Source organism: Lasiosphaeria miniovina, assembly GCF_030549165.1.
Source record: "Lasiosphaeria miniovina strain SMH2392-1A chromosome Unknown B0T26scaffold_6, whole genome shotgun sequence".
NCBI classification, from domain to species: domain Eukaryota; kingdom Fungi; phylum Ascomycota; class Sordariomycetes; order Sordariales; family Lasiosphaeriaceae; genus Lasiosphaeria; species Lasiosphaeria miniovina.
The window spans coordinates 2260161-2278154 of record NW_026848225.1 but is presented as its reverse complement, the minus strand read 5'-3'; the positions used below and the strand labels follow the sequence as shown (position 1 = coordinate 2278154).

General features: G+C 55.2%; 4 protein-coding genes across 4 annotated transcripts; 2 read left to right on the top strand and 2 right to left on the bottom strand.

Moving 5' to 3' along the window:
* Positions 1–2648: 2648 nt before the first annotated feature.
* B0T26DRAFT_743025 (uncharacterized protein) lies at positions 2649–3545 on the top strand (the record flags this gene model as incomplete). Its single annotated transcript, XM_060444200.1, has 2 exons — positions 2649–2739; positions 2995–3545. The coding sequence occupies 2 exons, from the start codon at positions 2649–2651 to the stop codon at positions 3543–3545; spliced, it is 642 nt and encodes a 213-aa protein (XP_060292954.1).
* A 631-nt stretch (positions 3546–4176) lies between these two features.
* Positions 4177–6093, bottom strand: B0T26DRAFT_600808 (GPI mannosyltransferase 2; the record flags this gene model as incomplete). The annotated part of the gene is made up of 4 exons (XM_060435734.1): positions 4177–4453; positions 4523–4621; positions 4818–5469; positions 5754–6093. Coding segments are annotated over 4 exons (1368 nt in total), but the record flags the coding sequence as incomplete, so codon positions are not given.
* Positions 6094–10037: 3944 nt separating this feature from the next.
* On the top strand, positions 10038–12047 carry B0T26DRAFT_743023 (uncharacterized protein; the record flags this gene model as incomplete). Its single annotated transcript, XM_060444199.1, has 2 exons — positions 10038–11127; positions 11170–12047. The coding sequence occupies 2 exons, from the start codon at positions 10038–10040 to the stop codon at positions 12045–12047; spliced, it is 1968 nt and encodes a 655-aa protein (XP_060292952.1).
* A 418-nt stretch (positions 12048–12465) lies between these two features.
* Positions 12466–16600, bottom strand: B0T26DRAFT_835472 (glycoside hydrolase family 2 protein). The gene is made up of 4 exons (XM_060447504.1): positions 15603–16600; positions 14498–15535; positions 14109–14412; positions 12466–14051 (listed from the first exon to the last, which is right to left on the bottom strand). Exons 1-4 carry the CDS (start codon positions 16272–16274, stop codon positions 12946–12948), a joined length of 3120 nt encoding a protein of 1039 aa, XP_060292951.1. The 5' UTR covers positions 16275–16600; the 3' UTR covers positions 12466–12945.
* Between the last annotated feature and the right edge of the window lie 1394 nt (positions 16601–17994).

The window sequence follows — 17994 nt, the reverse complement described above, 5'->3', positions numbered from 1 at the left end:
CGGACGTTCAGGCGCAGAGCGGCGCGGTTGAGATGGTGGAGCAGCCGATTTCGGAGAAGCCGTGTGCGAAGACGCCGAACCTGTCGTGGGATTCTTGTTCCAGCTGGGCTGTGGGTTGACTGGCTGTTTGGCCTGCTGTTTGGCCTCCTGTTTGGCCGCACCATTGTCCTCAGTACGAGCCGATACGGTAGGGGTATTGGCGGATATAGAAGAAATTAGTGCTGCAATATCATTCGCATCAGCTCGAAGCGACATCTGACGCGGCTTTTGGGGTATCTGATGGGGCACAAAGTGAGCGACGGTCGGCTGCTCCCCCAGCTTGGACGCCGAGGTATTAGATTGAGCCCTGCGTGACGGGGTAGGCGCACTGGCAGTCACTCTGGCAGCATCATTGGCAGACAAAGAAGAGTTGAAGCGGGCCGCCGACTGGCTCTGGCCACGACTTTCGAGAAGTCTCTGCTTGAGCTCTGAGGCTCGTGCATCGAGGTCTAGCTTGGCGAGGCCCGGCTTCCCGGACTGCGAAGAGCTAGACATTCGGGCGATGCTAAAAAGAGTTAACAATCGTTCTTTCTCAATCTTTAAATATGCAAGGCCCTTTTTACTTCGTAGAAGGAAAGGAATGTGTTGGAGTAGTACGCAGCAGTAACAACTGAGAAAGAGAGTCGGGTTATTTGGGCGAGAATTCACGGTTCTGGCAGGCGACTGTTTCCGGTAGTCAAGGTAAGGTACCTACCTAAGAAGGCAGCGGGTGGCTCTTGGCCAAGGCGTCGACTCTGCGAGTGCCCCAATACGCCCAAGCCAAGGAAAGAAACCGAAAAGCAGCGTTTAGCAAGCAATGTTCAGCGCGCAGTCTACGGCTGAACTGATAGAAGCGTCGAGGGGAAAGCAGAGTTTTTAGGTCTCATGCAATGTGGGGGTGTTGTTGCAGGATTCACCACAGGTCAGGCGGTATGGTGAAGAGCGCTAGAAGTGTGGGGTTCGATAAGGCAGGTAAGGTAAGTGTGGGGCATCAAGGTAAGGCACCAGGCAAATCCGTCAGCAAATCTAGTGCATATGGTTTGACCATTTTAGGCCGTAGATCTTAGAGCACCTACTATAGAATCCTAGAGGCCTTTCTTTCTACTTAGAATACATCCATTCTCATTATTCCTCACAAGTGCCAAGTGCCGCGCCCACAACCTATCATTCCGTGATTGGACTATAGGCGCCGCTTCCTTGACGGGAATACCTAAAGTACATCCCAGGCTCCCAGTGTCCCGCTGTCCCCTGGCCCGCATTACAGAACAGCGACTCCTGGAAATCCTATGTAATTCAACATTATTTTCCGTACCTACCTTGCCTTCGGCGTGCCAATGTCCCCGAACACCTCCCTCTGCGTTCGATCCACAACCTCAAGCTCCACATGTACAGCCCGGCTGACATGCTATATCGATAACTTTAACAAAGCACTCTTGCAGAAGAGTTTTCAATGTAAATGGCGAGCCTTAATCTCGAGGTGACGATGACGGATGCGCTAGGGTCAGAATGGGGCTAGCGCAACTGAATAAGCTCAGCAGCTTCCCGAATCGAACCGCGAGCGGCGGGAGCCCTGGGGAAGCGAGATGGATCTCCATTTAATAATTCAATTTGAAGGGGTCCGGCGGACTGTCACTTACTAACCGCGCCTCCTTCCGCTCCGGTTCCTTGGGGCGACCACTAATCGAACCACGTCGCGCTCTCATTGTTTCCTCTTCCTTTTTGCTTTTGATTTTCAATTTCTTGGCTTTCTTCTTTCTCTTCCTTTTTATTCCATTTCCCTCTCGGGAGTCGTCAATCCTTGCTTGCGTGCGTCCAATATTTATTGTTGTCTTGGCTGCCGCCGTTGAAACTCGGGGCCTGCTTTAATCGCTTGCTTACCCTACGCCCTTTTTTTTTTCGATTGCCTCCACTGGGGATTTCTCATCCGGTAATTAGGTACCTAAAACTGGTTTTCGTTGGGTTTCATGCTTAATTGAAGACAAAGACCCCACGTTGAGCTTCAGAAAGGAAATACCTTGCCCGCCTCCCAGGTATCCAAGGCAATTGACATTTCCTTGTGCAACCGCGTTGCCCTTGCCTTTGTCTCACGTCACTTAGGGTTCAGCACCTCACGGAATACTTTGTGGCGCCGCATGCCACTGCGCACCACACGTCGCCTTGCGTCAAGCCAAACGCAACGCACGCACGCACGATATAATTGCATGCTCAAATCTAGTTGGGTATAATCTCGCCTGACCGCCAACCGAACATTGGGAAGGAATCGAAAAAAAAAAAAAAACGAAAAGAGATTTTCCGTCAGTCCGACTGCCCGCCCATTATCCACCATGAAGTGGAGCCGCAACCCGTTCTTCAAGGCGCCGGTAGCGCCAGCGACGGAGCCAGAGCAAGAGCCAGCATCGCTCGTAGCGTCTGCTGCCACAACTGCCGGCGCCGGCCCCGTATCCGATGGAGAAGGAGACGCAACCCCGGCGGCCACCGACGACGACCAGGGTCGCGATCTCGAGAGGGGTGTGTCGTCGGTTGCGTCGTCAGCAACGGTACGGCCTGAGCCCCCCCCATCCATAGTTGCCACTCACAATGACGACCACGAGGAAGAGCCACCGCTGCTTCTGCAAAAACCCACCGACGCCATGACGCGCCATCAATTTTTCTACATCTTCATTATCGATGGCATTGGTGCCATGGTGCTTTCAGGGGGCATTAATTTTGCCATTGCTTATGGTGAGCTCTTTTTCTCTCTCTTATTGTCTCATGTGGGGTGGGTGTGTGGCGAGAGACATCTGGATTCGTTGTTAGTCAGAGTTCTGCCTCACGATGAGTTGCTCTCTTTCTCTCATGCCTGTTAGTTGGCGCCGCGTGCTGTTGTGTTTCATTCTCTGTCACGCAACTGATTCCCCTTTCTCACTTGCAATCCCACTTTCACACACTCACACCCGTTTATATATCTCACATCCTCAAAGGCTAATACCCGCGTAGCAATGTACACCAATCAAGATACAGAGCGGCACCCGATCCGGCTCTTCCAGCTGCCCAACACGCTGGCGGGCGATGCAGCCGTGACCATCATCGTGCAGTGCATCATCACGTGGCTGATCGAGCTGGTGCTTGTGAACCGGGACTTGGCCAAGGGGGCGGTAGCGCCCGTGGGGTTCCTGCAGCCGCCCGAGTGGCGACCAGCGCGGTGGTTTTTGTTCCTGGACCGGAAGACGGAGACGGCGCGTCCGGGATCCGCGGCGCACTGGCTGGGCTTCATGGCGTCTCAGGTCCTGCGCGCCTTGTTGGTGGCAGTGCCTAGCTTCGCCCTGCTGTGGCCCATATCGGTCGGCGTCTTAACGGCCTTCGGCACCCGCTCGGGCGGCGACTGGGTCTACGACAAGACCTGGGTGCCCCAGGTCTTCAAGCTCATCCTGGGAGGCTTGCTCTCGCTGCTGACGACCCCGCCGTTTGCCCTGTTCTGGCTCGCCCGCGCCGGCTGGGCTCTGCGTACTAACGAAGTACTCGTGACGCCCAGGCAGGTCGTGCAATGAGCCTGGAGAAAACTGAAGCAGGGGGTGATGTGTCTTTTTCGGCTCTAGGGGGAACAGAAAAGGGGGAGGGGAAAACCCCCACCCACCCAGCCGGCTCACAACCTCTTATGTGGCCGAACTATCCTCTCACATCCACTCACCAACACCTATCGCCGAATTAGCTTTTCACACTCACTCACCAATATCCACGCCAAGCAAGCATCATACACACAGCATATAGCATCCAGCGTTGAATAGGCGGTTACATAAAGGGTGACGGATCGGAGTTATTAGGAACTATTGGCCTTTCTTTTCTTTTTTTCTTTTTGGTTATTAGAGATACCCCTTGCAGTTTTTACCAAAAGCACTTCCGTCAATTGCCACTGGGAAAAGACACTAGAAAAGGACACGGAAAGGGACAGTAGGGAAAGAAAGCATGCATGCATAGAATGGAGTCATGGTGTACGTGCAGAGATGAACAGGCTGAAGCAGGAAACTAGTAGATAGGAGTTCTAGAATGTTAATTTGTAATATATAAACCTTCCGTGTCTAACACGTGTATGCAGAGAGCAATCTAGACAATATCCTCATCACAAATGTGTGTACATACTTACATTATATATGCCAGATTGCCTCGGAACTCTGGACCCCTTTATGCCGGTGGCAAGAACGAGGTAAACAGAGCCCCTTGGACCGCGGCATAGGTAACCATAAACATGACAGTCTGACTGCCAGCCTTGTCGCCGCGCATCAAGGCACCCGCCAGCCACCAGTACCAAAGCGGGTAGCTCGACGATATACGCGTGATGATTTGCACGTGGTACATGAGGACGGCGAGCACGGCGAGCACGAGCTGGGCAGCTGCAGCGGAGCGAACGAGGGTGGTCAAGCGCGCAGAGTGGAGGAGGGCGTCGGCAGGTGTCTTCTCGCTAGTAGACAACTTCCGAGGACCGACTGCCGGAAGCGATCGCGCCGGTAATGGCGATGGTGATAGGAACTGGTCCAGTCCAGATCTGGTGAGGACCACGATCATGGGGGCAGCTAGCAGGAACAGCGGGACATTCGGGAGATTCCAGTAGCGGAGAAAACCAGTGTTCCTAATTGCGCGAAGCGCCGAAACAAGTGTCAGTAGGTGTTCAGTAATCTTTCGTTCATTGTGGTGCAGCAATCGAACTCCAATCAATGGCTGCGTGATGCATAGTTGAGTGAGAAAGAGTGAGAAAGAGGGGGCTAGAGATCTTCAGTTTGGTGTAGAATCGAGTCATCAGGCCTACCGCACCGCACCATACGTACCAATAGTGCTTCTGGACAAAGGTGTAGATACTGGGAGGATAGGCATGGCACCAAGGAGGTGGGTCTACCGCGCTACCGGAAGCGCCGGAAGCAAGAGAGCAGAAGCGCAGGTACGCCACAACCTGGGGAACAAGCGAGCCAGCGGCCACACAGACGCCACCGACGCCCAACGCGAGAAGCCGGCGCGCCAGTGGCAGCACGGTTTCGGACGGACGGCGGAGCAGCAGTGCGAGCAAGAGCTGCACCACTTCCCAAGCAAAGGGGATGCCGTTCAAGATGGCATTGCTGCGAAAGGCGGTCGCGAGGCCAAAGGCGACACCGGCCAGCACCACGTAGGCGTCCCCTCGGAAACCCCCGGCCGCGGCTGCTGGCGATGATGCCTCGTCCGAGACACGACAGCTCTTAGCATACAGCAGATAGCCTGTGAAGGACAGCAGGGAGCAGAGGCTCTCGGCGTAGGGGGCCGACAGGAACAGGCCTGCGGGCGACAAAACATGAAGGAGGGCGGCCACCAGGGCGAACGTCCGGTCGCGCCAGATCAGCAGGCCCAGACGAAACAGCACGAGCACCGATAGCAGGTGAGCCGTGTTGGCGAGGACCACCCCTACTATAACCTCTGGCAGCAGTTGGCCATTGGTAAGAGCAACATCGCCTCGCACACCCCCAGGGAACCCGAGGGCGGCATGCTGCCGGCCGAGGAAGCCAAGTCTAGTCAGAGCTTATGATAATGAAGTCAGCGGTGTTTGGACTGGTTTCTTGTTGGACGATGGTGGGGATAGACCGGAATGGAGATGATATGCGGGGGGGTCTGAGGTACGAGTTGTGTGTTGTGTGGGTAGGGGGTGTCAAGCGGGCAGGCACAGCAACGAGGACAAACAAGTCATCATCGATCGGTCACGTTCAAGCTTGCGTCTTGGCGACAAGATAGAAAATAACGCGCCATAGAGGAGGGAAAGAAAGAAAAAACCTCACCTTGTACGATAGCTCGAATGGTTAGAGGCAGGCCGGTACCAAAAGCCCACTCCTGCTCGAAGCGGTAGCCGCGATGGGCAACGCTGACAAAATAGATGGCATCCCAGCTGGTCAGCCGCGCAGTCAGCCTGCCGGCGAGGGTGAGACTGTGGATACCAGTGCTGTTTTTGCCGAGGTCGGGGCCAGAATTGGTGGTCCCCAGCAGTGCGAGGCTCCCAGAGGTGTCATAGGCATTGCCGACGACGTAGCTGCCGGCCGCGATGGCGAAGAGGAAGATCTTCCAGGAGACAAAGACCGCTATCAGGACCAGAGAGGGGCCGATGCTGATACTTTGCTTCTTGTTGCTGTGAGCCTTGCGACTGTCTTTGCTGTTCGTCTTGTTGGCGGCGTTGTTGATATTGTCGTCGGCGTTGGTAAGGTGAGGCATCGCGGCGGTCACACCTCAGGTCATTGGTAGGAACCGCAACCTAACCAGACGACCACGACGACTGGTGGGTATGGTATGTACGACCCGGGCTTTCTGACTGGATAATTCTGTACAGTACTGGACTGGATCTTCCGGTTTTCGTCCTGTTTCTAATTTTGAAAATAACTATTTAGGTTGCTTGGCTAGGTCAGGGGTCGCGTCGTGGTCCGGTCTGGTCTGGTCTCTCTGGCCTGGCCTGGCCTGCTCGTCGTGGTTCGGATTGATGGACGTTGTGCGACGCGCATCGGGATGCACCGGGTTGTTGCATGTAACTTTTAGCTTGTTCTGTCACTCGGCGTGGGTGGCCCCCTCCGCCGTCTCCCGCCGTTAGCGGAACGGTGAGTACGTACCTAGGTACATAACATTTTGTTTCCGGGGTCCCCCCCCCCCCCCCCCCCCCCCCCCCCCGCCGTCTCGAAACCACCAAACAAACGTTCCCGATTATCAACAGTTGTAGCGGCAGCAGAGCCAACGCTGCAGGGCGGACTTCCATGTTGCAGGCGGAGTTCCCACTGGAACAGTCATGAGAGCACCCCTTCCCTTCGTCAAGTGGAATTGGCGAATGCAGTTGGTGAGTTGGGCTCCAAAAACACCTCCGCACGTGGTTGTAACTTTGTTATAACTTTGTGGGAGCTGCAAAGTGCTGCGGAGTTTGCATGGGTTGCAATTGGGTGGGAGCGTGTTTCAATTTCCAGAAACGCGCATCAGCCGACACTTGTCCCGATACCTGTGAGGTTTTGTCTTTCGCACCCAATCGCGATCCTCCTTTGCATTCCTCCAAGTATGGCACCGAGACTACCTGCCTTACGGTATTGGAGTGCTTCTGATAGCTAAAACGTAGACAGTATACGTAGTACATCCACGAATAGTTTCAACAACCTCGACGAGACTGCAAACTTGAGAACTGCAATAAGCTGCCAAGACCAGCGGAGTATGGAGTCATTTAGGCGTAATTGCGGATTACGTTTGTCTCGTCTGTACGAAGTATGTACATGGGCACAGCAAATAACGATCCCTAGCCGCGCCCTCGCAGCACTTTCAGGATTACCTATCAGCCCTATCGCCATGGATTACCGTCATGGGGTAATCCGGTCAATCATCTTCGGAATCACACAAACCCAGCAGTAAATCCTACGCCTGGCCTGATATGATTGCTCGAGCGCACAGCCATCAGCTGACAGCTAGACAGCCTGGTACCAACGGCATGACACGATTAACTGCCCGTCTAGTAGCGTTGGTAGTCAAACCCAGAAACGCACGGATTGGGGTGTCAGCGGCAATTCGAACTACGGAATTGATGAGAAAAGCACCCGCGCGGGATCTGAATTGAGGCGGTCGCAACTCGCCAGCATGCAAGCTAAACACCAAATTTCTGACGGTCTGGCCAGCAGGCTTGAATTAGTCAGGCACGCTCGCGGATGGCGCAAAAAACCTCCGGCGTCCGATCCGACGGGCTTCGGGTTTCCCATTCGCCCCGATTCGGGCGAGGGGTGGAGGGGTAGACCTGGGTCGGAGGCGGCGCGGTGACACACTCAACACCCCTGCAGGCCGACCAGGACACATTTGGCGCGCCAAGGCGAGACCAACGGATGGATCATGGCAAGATATCAAGTCATCAAGCACAAAAGCAAGCCAGCAAACCTGCGGATCTACGTGTACTGACGAATGAATGAGCAACAAGCGAGCGATCATAGACGACCTAAACCTTTCTTAGGTACTTCACTCGATCACGGTCTCTCTTTTTTCGCGCATCGAAAAGACATCATCGAAGCCGAACATGCCGGGACAAAGAGAAGACTGCCGGCCGTGACTTCAATTAACCCACATACATGATACATAATAGCAGTTTGCACTCCTCGACGTATGAAGTTTGATGGCCTATTTATCTGCCCATTGATCTACACCACGGCCCAACCACAGCAATAAGACCTAGGTCTTGGCTCGAGGACCCAGATACGTGACCGCCTCGACAGCGCCGACCCTCCGCCACGACCCAAGGCGTGGTGGTTCTTCAGGTCATTGGTTTCGCAAACAAACCCAACAATCAATCCCCACTCTCCTCACCGCCGTCTCCCTGTAGTTTCAAAAACATCACAAGAACCAGCCAAGCATTCAGACCGATTTTTTTCTGTTGTGTGGTTTTCTCCCTCAGCCGAGGCTGAAGGTAGCTCCACCCCTCGGGATTTCTCTCAGGGCTTTGGCTGTCTTTCGGCGCCTCAAAACCGCCTAAAGAACCCCTACTGAAAATATTTCGGTCTTCTAACGTCTCCATCGAACCCACTCGGCCCTGTTGCCGAGATCTTCCTGTGATATAAGGTGCCGGCTCGGTCACTGTCTTGCAAGGTATCTATCTGCTCAGAGTAACTCTGGTCGCGACGCCAAGCCCGATCCTCAAGCCAGCGTCATTGAGGTTCTGCTGGTCATCCTTTTGGTCGTTGCAAGCAGGGTACCGCGTGGCACTTTCGGAAACCAGCTGGGAGAACGAATGCGAGTGCGAGGTGCCTATTTTGATGATTACCTCCCAAGTTGGAGGTGCATTTTGGCAATTGTTCCCGTCTAGTCAGTCGTTCTGGCCTACCGCGTCGGATTGTTCCGTAGGTAGGTAGGGTATCCATTATCCCAGTCCTAAATCATCGGCGCCTGATTGACAAGTGCTCCACCGTTCCAGCTGCCAGGATCTGCCGCGGCCGCGCCTCCCCCTCCCCCCTACCTCACCATCCATACCCTCCCTACCTTAACCAAGGGCAGGAGCACCTCGCAGGCTAAGCGTGCTGAACTACTGCGCACTAACAAGCCGCCAGGCTCCACCGACCACAAGGCAAGGCAAGGAGGCTTGCTGGGTGCTGAGTGCTGGGCCACGAAGTCACTCGCCCGTGGGCATCGAGGGGTCGCTCAGGCGTCCGCCATACGTTCACCGGCTGGCCTCCCATTGGCGACCATTTAGTTGGCCTTTGCGCCAACACCCTGTCTCCCTTCCAGCCTGGGCTTACGGATTCGTCGGCCAAATAAATTGAGCTTGGCTTCCATCTCCTTTCTGCCGCTCTTCCACCCTTATTTCGATATTCGTCTTGCAGCTGTATATGCTGAACAGAACACCAACAACCTCTCCCGTCGTTCTCTTCGCTACACTCTTTTACAACCCCACGACACACGGACGACAGATTGCGATATCCATTGTACGCCGGCCTCATCCGATCACGACCGAGACATTTCTGATTAATTCCTCACCCGCGTCGGCTCTATTTGGACCAAGAAGAAAGTGCAGCTTTGGCGTCGTGTGACCGCATCCACTCGGAGAGCTCCGTTACGCCCGGCTCGCAGATCCCGCCAACAACCAAACCCCCCAGCTTACGTACCCACCAGGCTACATTATAATTCACGACCGATTCATGGCAACCTTCTAAGTCCTTCGACGGCCTTGAGGCGCCTTGTCCGGCAATTGCCACTGGGCCAAAATAGCCCCATAAGCCCACCAAGGGCTGTCTGTTTGTCGATCGCATTCCCACCCGACACAAGTTGACCACCACCAAATAATCAAATAGCCAAACAACCAGGTCGGGTGGCAGCGCTGTTGTTCCGCCTCCCTTCCCGAGCCCCCCAACTTCAAAAAGCCGGGTCCTTCAAAGACTCGAACCGAGGCGGAACGAAGCTGGTCCTTCGCGCTTTCTGCCACGACTTTAATCTTCTTGCCGATCCGTCTATCACCTGGGCTCCGCATCCCAATCGTTGTTTCCTTTACCTCACCAGCCTTCGGAGCTCGTCCCGCGGGCCCTCGTTGAGGCATGTTTCTCCATTCGGGAGCGAGTCTTCATGGCCATGAATACTCCAACCGCCCTCCAATCTCCTCCCCCCCTCAACCAGCTCACAACCTACGGTCTCCTCTCTTATCCGCCCTTGGGCCCCCCAAGACCCGTGTGAGCACCGCGCCTGTCGATGGTCAGCCTGCGCCGGCACCCGCCCTCCGAACTCGGCCGGCGTCAGAGTACATACCCCGGGCGACAGAGTCCGTTGTTCGCTTTCGTCAGCCCGAGGTGAAAGATATCCACGTGCCCGTGATGCCCGACGATGTGGTCTCCGAGTCCGAGCTCAGCGATACTACCATGTCCGTTGATGGCACAATAGGGGGGTCCGCTCGCCGCCGCCGCAGCAGACGCCGCGTACAGCGCAAGAGCGTCATGTATTTCCTTGGATATCCTACCCCCAAGATACTAGGCAAGACCAAAGTCATCCAAAAGGTTCTGCCCCGCCTATTGCTGCAGCTCCAAAAAATGTCTGAAGACGGACGTTCGCGCCCTATACTCGAGATTTTTCCCTCGTCGCGAATTGCCGGCCCTGTGATAGCGCCCCGTCTGGCCAAGCGATTCCCAGGGATATTTGGTGTCAAGCGGCAGCTTGGATATGACGATCTCGTTCTCGTGCGGAGGGATGATAACGACTCCATACTCGATGGCGAAGACGACGGCGACGAAGATTTGGAGAAGAGGAGGTTGGTGGCGGTCTATAGCCCTCTAAAGCACTCGGACGACGCCGAGATTGTGCTGGATGACGGGTCAGTCTGGTTAGCCCGGCCACTTGCGAACGGGTCGTACGATTTCGTCAGCATCAGCGCCGAAGGCGAGACAACGACGGCTCGCTGGGCTCGGAGGAGTGCGCAGGCTGCCTCATCGTGTGGCGCATCTGTAGATGGCGGCGGGGCCGCAACAAAACCAGCTGCGAGCGTGCCGGACTCCCGCTTCACATTCAGCGTTATCAATCCTCTGTCACGTCGCCATCCCGTCATGGCAACTCTAACACATTCTACTCTCGAGGTTCAGGACACTTACACGTCAGTTTCTTCATCTTATGGCCGGTATCCGCCTGCAATCAGAACCGGTGGCCGCCCCCTCTCAATGACAGCTGTGACATCAATACAAGGCGCTTCGAACGGCGCGGCCTCTCAGCGGCTGCCTCAGCGGCTGTCTCAAGGCTCGACAGCAGACTATGAAAGCGATTCTGGACTGCCCATGACTCCGGCGGAACCCGAATATGAGCGAACCGTGCACAACATCGACGATGTGACAAAGATGCTCATCGCCGTGACAGCCATGTGGGTAGCGCTGCGTTCTGGGTGGTCTCCCACCTATAAGTCCGGCAACGGACATGGATACTACCACGGCGAAGCTCAATCGCCGCAGGTGTGCTCGCCGCGACGGGCCAGCAGGCGGGGTAGCATGAGCCGACCCAGCGCGGGCGGCGAGACGCCCCAACTATCCGAGACGGAAACAGTGCCTGAGCTCGGTGTCAAGAAGCGGTATTCCCTGCCTTTACAGCCGGGTACGCAAGGCTCATACACCCCTGCTCTCACATCCCCGGCACCCTTCACCCCACGGCCCATCCAACGCCGCGCCACCAGCACCGGCGCCGCATTCATGCAACGCCGGATCATGCAGACGACATCCGAGTCCGAGGAGTCGCCCGACCGCAGCGGCAAGCGGAGGAGCTTTTCGGCTCCGCGCGTGTTCGGCGCAAAGGCTGATTCGCCGCCAATGTCGGCAGCAACAGCTTCTTTCCCGCCTAACAAGGGGCCATCCACACCACCACTCCCACCGACGGAGGCCGCATACTCACCACCTAAACAAGGCACAACGCCAGCCACCGCCACCCCTGCTCTCAGCAGCAGCATCAACAGCAGCAGCAACGGGGGAGGAAATGAGAAGGCCCAACACGTGGAGGGAAGAGGCATTCGCTCGAGGTTGACCAGATGGGCCCATAAATTCGGGGTTGGCGGTGGCGGCAATGGTGGAGGGCGTTAGAAACGCCGCATTCTTGTCAAGCACAACCATAATTACTACCAGCCCCGTCGCCATCATTACTCTTGCCGCTCTCCTTGTCATTCATCGGCCCTTAAATATGCCCTATTCACGTAATGTGTATTTTCCCCTTGTTTATTGGTTCAAAGTGGAATAAAAAGGATACACATGCACATTGCATTGCACTGCACTACATTGCGCACACGTTCACGCGAATTGCATGGCTGTGCTTTACTTGCTTTATCTGGTTTATTTTGCGTTCATTTCTCCTGCTTCAACTTTTTCAGCATCTAGCATATTTTTGTCTTTCTTTTATTTACTTTTAAGAAACAATATTGTTTATTGGTTATTGGTTGGTCAGTGATTAGGTCGCGTTCAAGCGTTAACTAGGTACGGTCATGTCAAGGAGTTTGGGAACGGCGTCGAAACCTCCCCCCCCCCCCCCTTTTTTCTTTCCACTTAGGAGGGGGAAATATATATACCTATCATACACTGGCGGTGTTGCATCTTTGGTTTGGAATGGTGTTTGGGGTTCACATCACATTTGGATTTTCAGAACGGACTGAGGACGAGAGACGGGGCTGTATCACTACCTACCTGCCTACCTACCCGGTTTTTTTTTTATTTACGATCATAGCGTATGCTCTCTCCTTCAAGTAAACTCTTGACGGGCGCTGGGATTTAGGGCGTGGATGGGTGTTCAAATGAGAGTTTATACCATCAAGCTGTTTTTCTGGGGAATATCGTATATATTCCTCAATGCCAATGTACTTTCATGCAAGGAAAATACAATACGTTGCTTTCGAAATACACCCTCAAAATAGCATAAGAATTCAGTTCTTAAGCAAGCGACACGTAAAAAATACCTGGCCTCTCTGCCGTCATGTTCTTCCACGCCTCCCTACTCCAAAATGATGCTGACATCAAACTCACGCCACGCATCCAGCGTGTACTGCGGCAACGTCTCCGGCCCGCACGACCCTGTCCCGAGGCCGTGGTGCATCCAGTCCAGATGGACGACCGTGTCGTCGCGCCCGCGCCGCGCCAGCTCGAACGGGTGCTTGCTCTCCTGGAGGTCGCGCGCAGTGTAGGGCAGGGCCTGGAAGCTGGCGCCGTCCAGGTCGCCGTAGCGCGCGCGCAGCAGCAGCAGTGACTCGTCAGCGCCCCCGAGAAACTCGACCCAGCGCACATCGGTGCGGTTGCCGTTGTCCTGCGGGAACTCGTAGTCGGTAGCTAGGTCGGCGGCGGGCGCGTCCCAGGTGCCGACGCGCTGGCTGAGCTTCTTGTCGCGGTAGCTCTCGCCGGGCCCGCGGCCGAACCAGCGCGCGCGCGCGCAGCCGGCGAGGGCCGTGGCGAGGCCGAAGCGCGCCCAAGCCCGCGGGAGCAGGTTGCCGGTGGGCTTGCCGCGCACGCGGATCGCGATGCGGTCGCCCGTGAAGCGGTAGACGGCCGTCGTCTCGAGCGACCAGTTGAGCACGGGCGGTGCGATGCGGCTGCGCACTGTGATCTCGACGACGCCGTCGTCGGCCTTTTGCTGCCACGCTACCTGCACCACGTGGTCTTTGGCCTGGTGCAGCCGTCGGTCGTCCCAGTTGCGCCCAAAGTCGCAGCCGTGGTCGTTGTCCGTCTGTGCCCGGTACAGGTCGAACCTCAGCGGCTCCGTGAGGACGTTTGACTTTGAGCCCCGGCCGGCGCGCGTCCAGGTGCACAGCGAGCCTGTTGCAAGGTCGAATTCCCATCGCGACCCTTCGCTGCCCGATATTGACAACAGAGTTGGGTTGACAAGCGTTGCCGTTGGCCTTTTTCCCTCAGGTGCGCCGAGTTCATGTAGAAATTGCAGGCTTGACGGCGGCGAAAGCTGAACTTGGCCGGTGGCGATGAGGTGGCCAGCTTCAGCCCAGTTCGTCTGCTTGCCAAGGGTAAACTCTAGATTCAGGTGAGAATCTGGTGGGTAAGTCTTTGGAAGTCCCTTGATCGTCAACAGCGCCTCGGCGTGGGGCTCAATATCTGTAGACTCGGGTCAGCGAGGAGCAGTGCTGAGTAAACTTGAGCGAACTGTGCTACCTTTTGGAATTTCCACTTTACCGCCCGGAATCTCCAGACCGTCTGCGACAATGCTCCATCTGGCAGTGAGATGTTCGAGGCTGATAAAGTCGTATCTATTAACGATGCGCACCCTGTCGCCGCCCTCGACTCCGCAGGTCTGGACCGGCTCGATGGCTTTTTTGTACTCGGTCAAACCAGGTGTCGGTGTGTGGTCCGAAAAGCAAAGCCCATCCAACACAAAATTGTAGTCGTTTGGGTCGTCTCCAAAATCACCGCCGTACCCAAAGTACTCTATACCGTCGGCAGTCTTTGTCCTCAGTCCCTGGGAGTATGTCAGCGACTGAAGATTGCAGGGCACCTTGCAAAGTTTACGACGGTAAACAAGAAATAAAAAAAAAAAAACCTACGTGGTTTGCCCACTCCCATACAAAACCTCCCATCAGGCGAGGATACTTGTAAAACATATCGATGTACTCCTTGATGGCACCGGGGCCATTCCCCATGGCATGGACGTACTCGCACAAGACGACGGGCTTGTCCCAGGAACGCTCCTTTCCGAAGCCCTCCATGTCGCCGGCGGAAAAGTACATCCTGCTGATGATGTCTGCCGACTCGGCATTCCAGTCGGCCTCGTAGTGGATGAGACGGCTCGTATCGACGCTCTTGATGAACTTGTACATGGCGGCGTGGTTGCGGCCGTGGCCGGACTCGTTCCCCAGGGACCACAGAATGATGCTCGGGCGGTTGAAGTCGCGCATGACCATCTGGCGCGCGCGATCTACATACGCCTCTTCCCAGTCGGGGTTGTCAGAGGCAAATCCTGTACCATTACCCCCCACGACAAACAAGCCGTGGCACTCGAGATCGCACTCGTCCAGGATCCACAGCCCCAGCTCGTCGGCGAGCTCGTAGAGGCGGGGGTCATTGATGTAGTGAGACGTCCGGATCGCGTTGATGTTGTGCTTTTTCATGAGCAAGAGGTCATGTTTGAGAAACTCAAATGGCACCGTCCGTCCCCCATCTGGATGGTGCTCATGTCTGTTGACGCCCCTGAGTTTGACGGGTTTCCCATTGACGCTAAAAACACCGTCAATAAGCTCGGTGCGGCGGAAGCCCACCCTTTCGGCCAGCGCGCAGCCCGGAATTTCCAGAACCAGCTTGTAGAGATAGGGGGTTTCGGCCGTCCACTTGCGAGGGTTTTTTATGGGCAGTACAAAAGTCAAGGTCCCCTTCCCTAACTTGGTTCCGCTGGCAACCTCATCGCCCCCGGAATCCAGAAGCCGTAACTTGACGTTGGCGTCATTGCTGAGTTGAACATCGACGCGCAGCTTCGCGTCATTGTAGTCATCGTCTAAGATGGTTTGCACGTGCACGTCCTCGAAATGAGTTTTTGGGAACTTGTGTAGCCAGACGTCTCGAAAGATTCCGCTTAGCCACCATTGGTCCTATCATGGGTAAGTCCTTTCTCGCGCATTGATAAGGGAAGCATGACAACCATGGGAATGAACGTACTTGATCCTCTATATAACTCCCATCGCATCGCTGGTAGACCTCGACGTACAGCAGGTTGGGCTCGTCAAAATTGACGAAACTGGTGATATCAAACTCGCTTGGATTCCGTGATCCCTGGGAATAGCCGACCTGGTGGTCGTTGACCCATACGGTAAAAGCCGAGTCAACGCCCTCAAAGCGCAGCCTCAGCTGGTGGTCCTGGTCATGGGGGCCGAGCTCAAAACGCGTCACATAGCGGCCGCACTCGTTGTCATCAATGGGGACACGAGGCGGGTCGACGGGAAAGGGAAAGTTGATGTTGGTATACTGCGGGCCCTTCCCAAAGCCCTCGCGCTGCCACATGCTAGGGACAGTGGCCCTGCTCCAGCTAGGATCGGAAAGCAGGCTGGAAAAGGACCGGGTATAGAAGTCGGTATCGCCCTCGAAGGGGGACTTGGAAAGACTGAAGCGCCACCAGTCGCTGGAGAGAAGCTGGCTCTTGGACCGAGACACATCGCGGGAGAGGGCATCCTCGGCGTTTTCGTACAGAAAGAAGTGGCTGCGAGGCGGAAGCGTGTTCCGATGGATGACCTTGAGGTTGTTCCAGTCTGGCGTCGACTGCGGGTGGATATGAACCTCTCCTAAAGGGCCAGGCCTGGGCCCAGGACCCAGGGCCGTGTTTCCCGCTGACATTGGATACAACCTCGATGGACAAAATACCCAGTGACTTTCACGATGGAAATATGGAGCTGGCAATTGGCTGCAGATGACGGGGAATCAACCCACTTGACGGAGAAGCAGGGCAGGGTCAGAAAACCAATTAGAATTTATCGTTGTCACAACAAGCAGCAGCAAGAGGTAGGAGAAGAGTGCGCAATGGAATTACCAGAATATATCTGTTTTCTCGAAACCGAGCTGTCTGTCGCAACGTCTGCGGCGGCGACGGCGGCTGACGACGAATGTTGTTGGTCACCTGCCACCCACCACACACACCTCCTTGACTTCCCCGCATGTTTCTTGTTGGGCAGTTGGGGTGCGGGTGGAAGAGAAAGTGCGGGGAGGCTGCGGGAGCTGAGCTAGGATGTTGCTGCATGATGCACTAGATCTAGGGTTAGGGTTTTACACTTGCTGCTTGACCGCTGTCGTCTCCTGGTTCGATCCACGGTTCCATCATCGGCTCTTTCTTGATTCATTCCGGGAAACATCATGGCGTTGCCGCCTCGGGCATCATTGCACTTCGCAAACTAGACGGGCCAGCCTGGCTTTCACATGCACATTTTACATACCGAATGGGCTGCTGCGTCTGTGTCTTGAGAAACCGAAATCCCACCAATTGGGCATTATTACCAGTCAGGTCCCAGTTGATTTCTCAGCACCTTCAATCAAGCCAGCGCTGGCAACAACTCAAAAAACTCGAATATGAGGCCATATTTGTTTGCAGTTGACCACGAAAACCGGATATTTGACTGGCTTCAGGCTCGATTTGATTGAGTGGGTCTTATTTGGTGATGTTTGACGGCATCTTCCGCTCCGCCACAAATAGGTAAAAAGTCTTCAAAATGGTCCCCTGAGATGGAAAAGAAAACCTGAAGCCCGGGAAAGCTCATTTTCGTACCTAATTCTTCAAATACATGATGTTTTTGAAGGTATCGTCAACCATACTATGTCTCTGTGTGTCAATGACGAGTTTTCCTCCGCTGAATGCCCTCTCCGGGTCTGTTGATATCGACGGAATCTGTCACGGCCGGCTTGGAATGAGGGCGGAACTCCTCTATTGGGCGCTATAGACGAAGATTCTAAACTAAAGGGAAAAGGAAAAAGAAGCTCAAAAGCCTCCTCCCCTCGCGAGACTCTTCCAGGGCGTCTCGAGGTGGGGCTCTGGTCGAGCTAATTGGGCAGTCGGGTGGATCCCTCTAGCTGGCATCTGATTGGTCAGTGCATTTGGGAGGGTCCGGAAGGCCAAACCCTCACACTACCCCCCTCCAAGCCGCGGCTGCCGTCAGACGGTGGTCGTGGCTTTGAAGATCGGATTTAAGCGTGCCTTCTAGTATACTTCCTCTTTTGCCTTGCCTTATACCCTTTGTGCTCTGCCTTGTTGTCCTCTTCGTGGTCCTCAGGATATTCGTCTTCTGCTGCTGCCTTTATCCAATCACGCAGCCTCACTAGAGGTCCTGCGGCCTCGGGGTATTCTCGATGAAAACTATCTAGCGCCATAGCTGCATTCTTGAGATTCTCTGCCTTATACCAAGTATCGTCGGGGTCGTGCCCCTTCCAGGCAACTTGGTATTGTAGGGTCTCTCGTTGGCCAAACAGTCGAGAGGCATTAATCCTCTCAACTTCCCACTCTGGCTCCCCGTTGATCTCCTCAGGTGGTTCCGGTAAGCTGGCCTGTTGGGGTAGGGGACTGTCATTA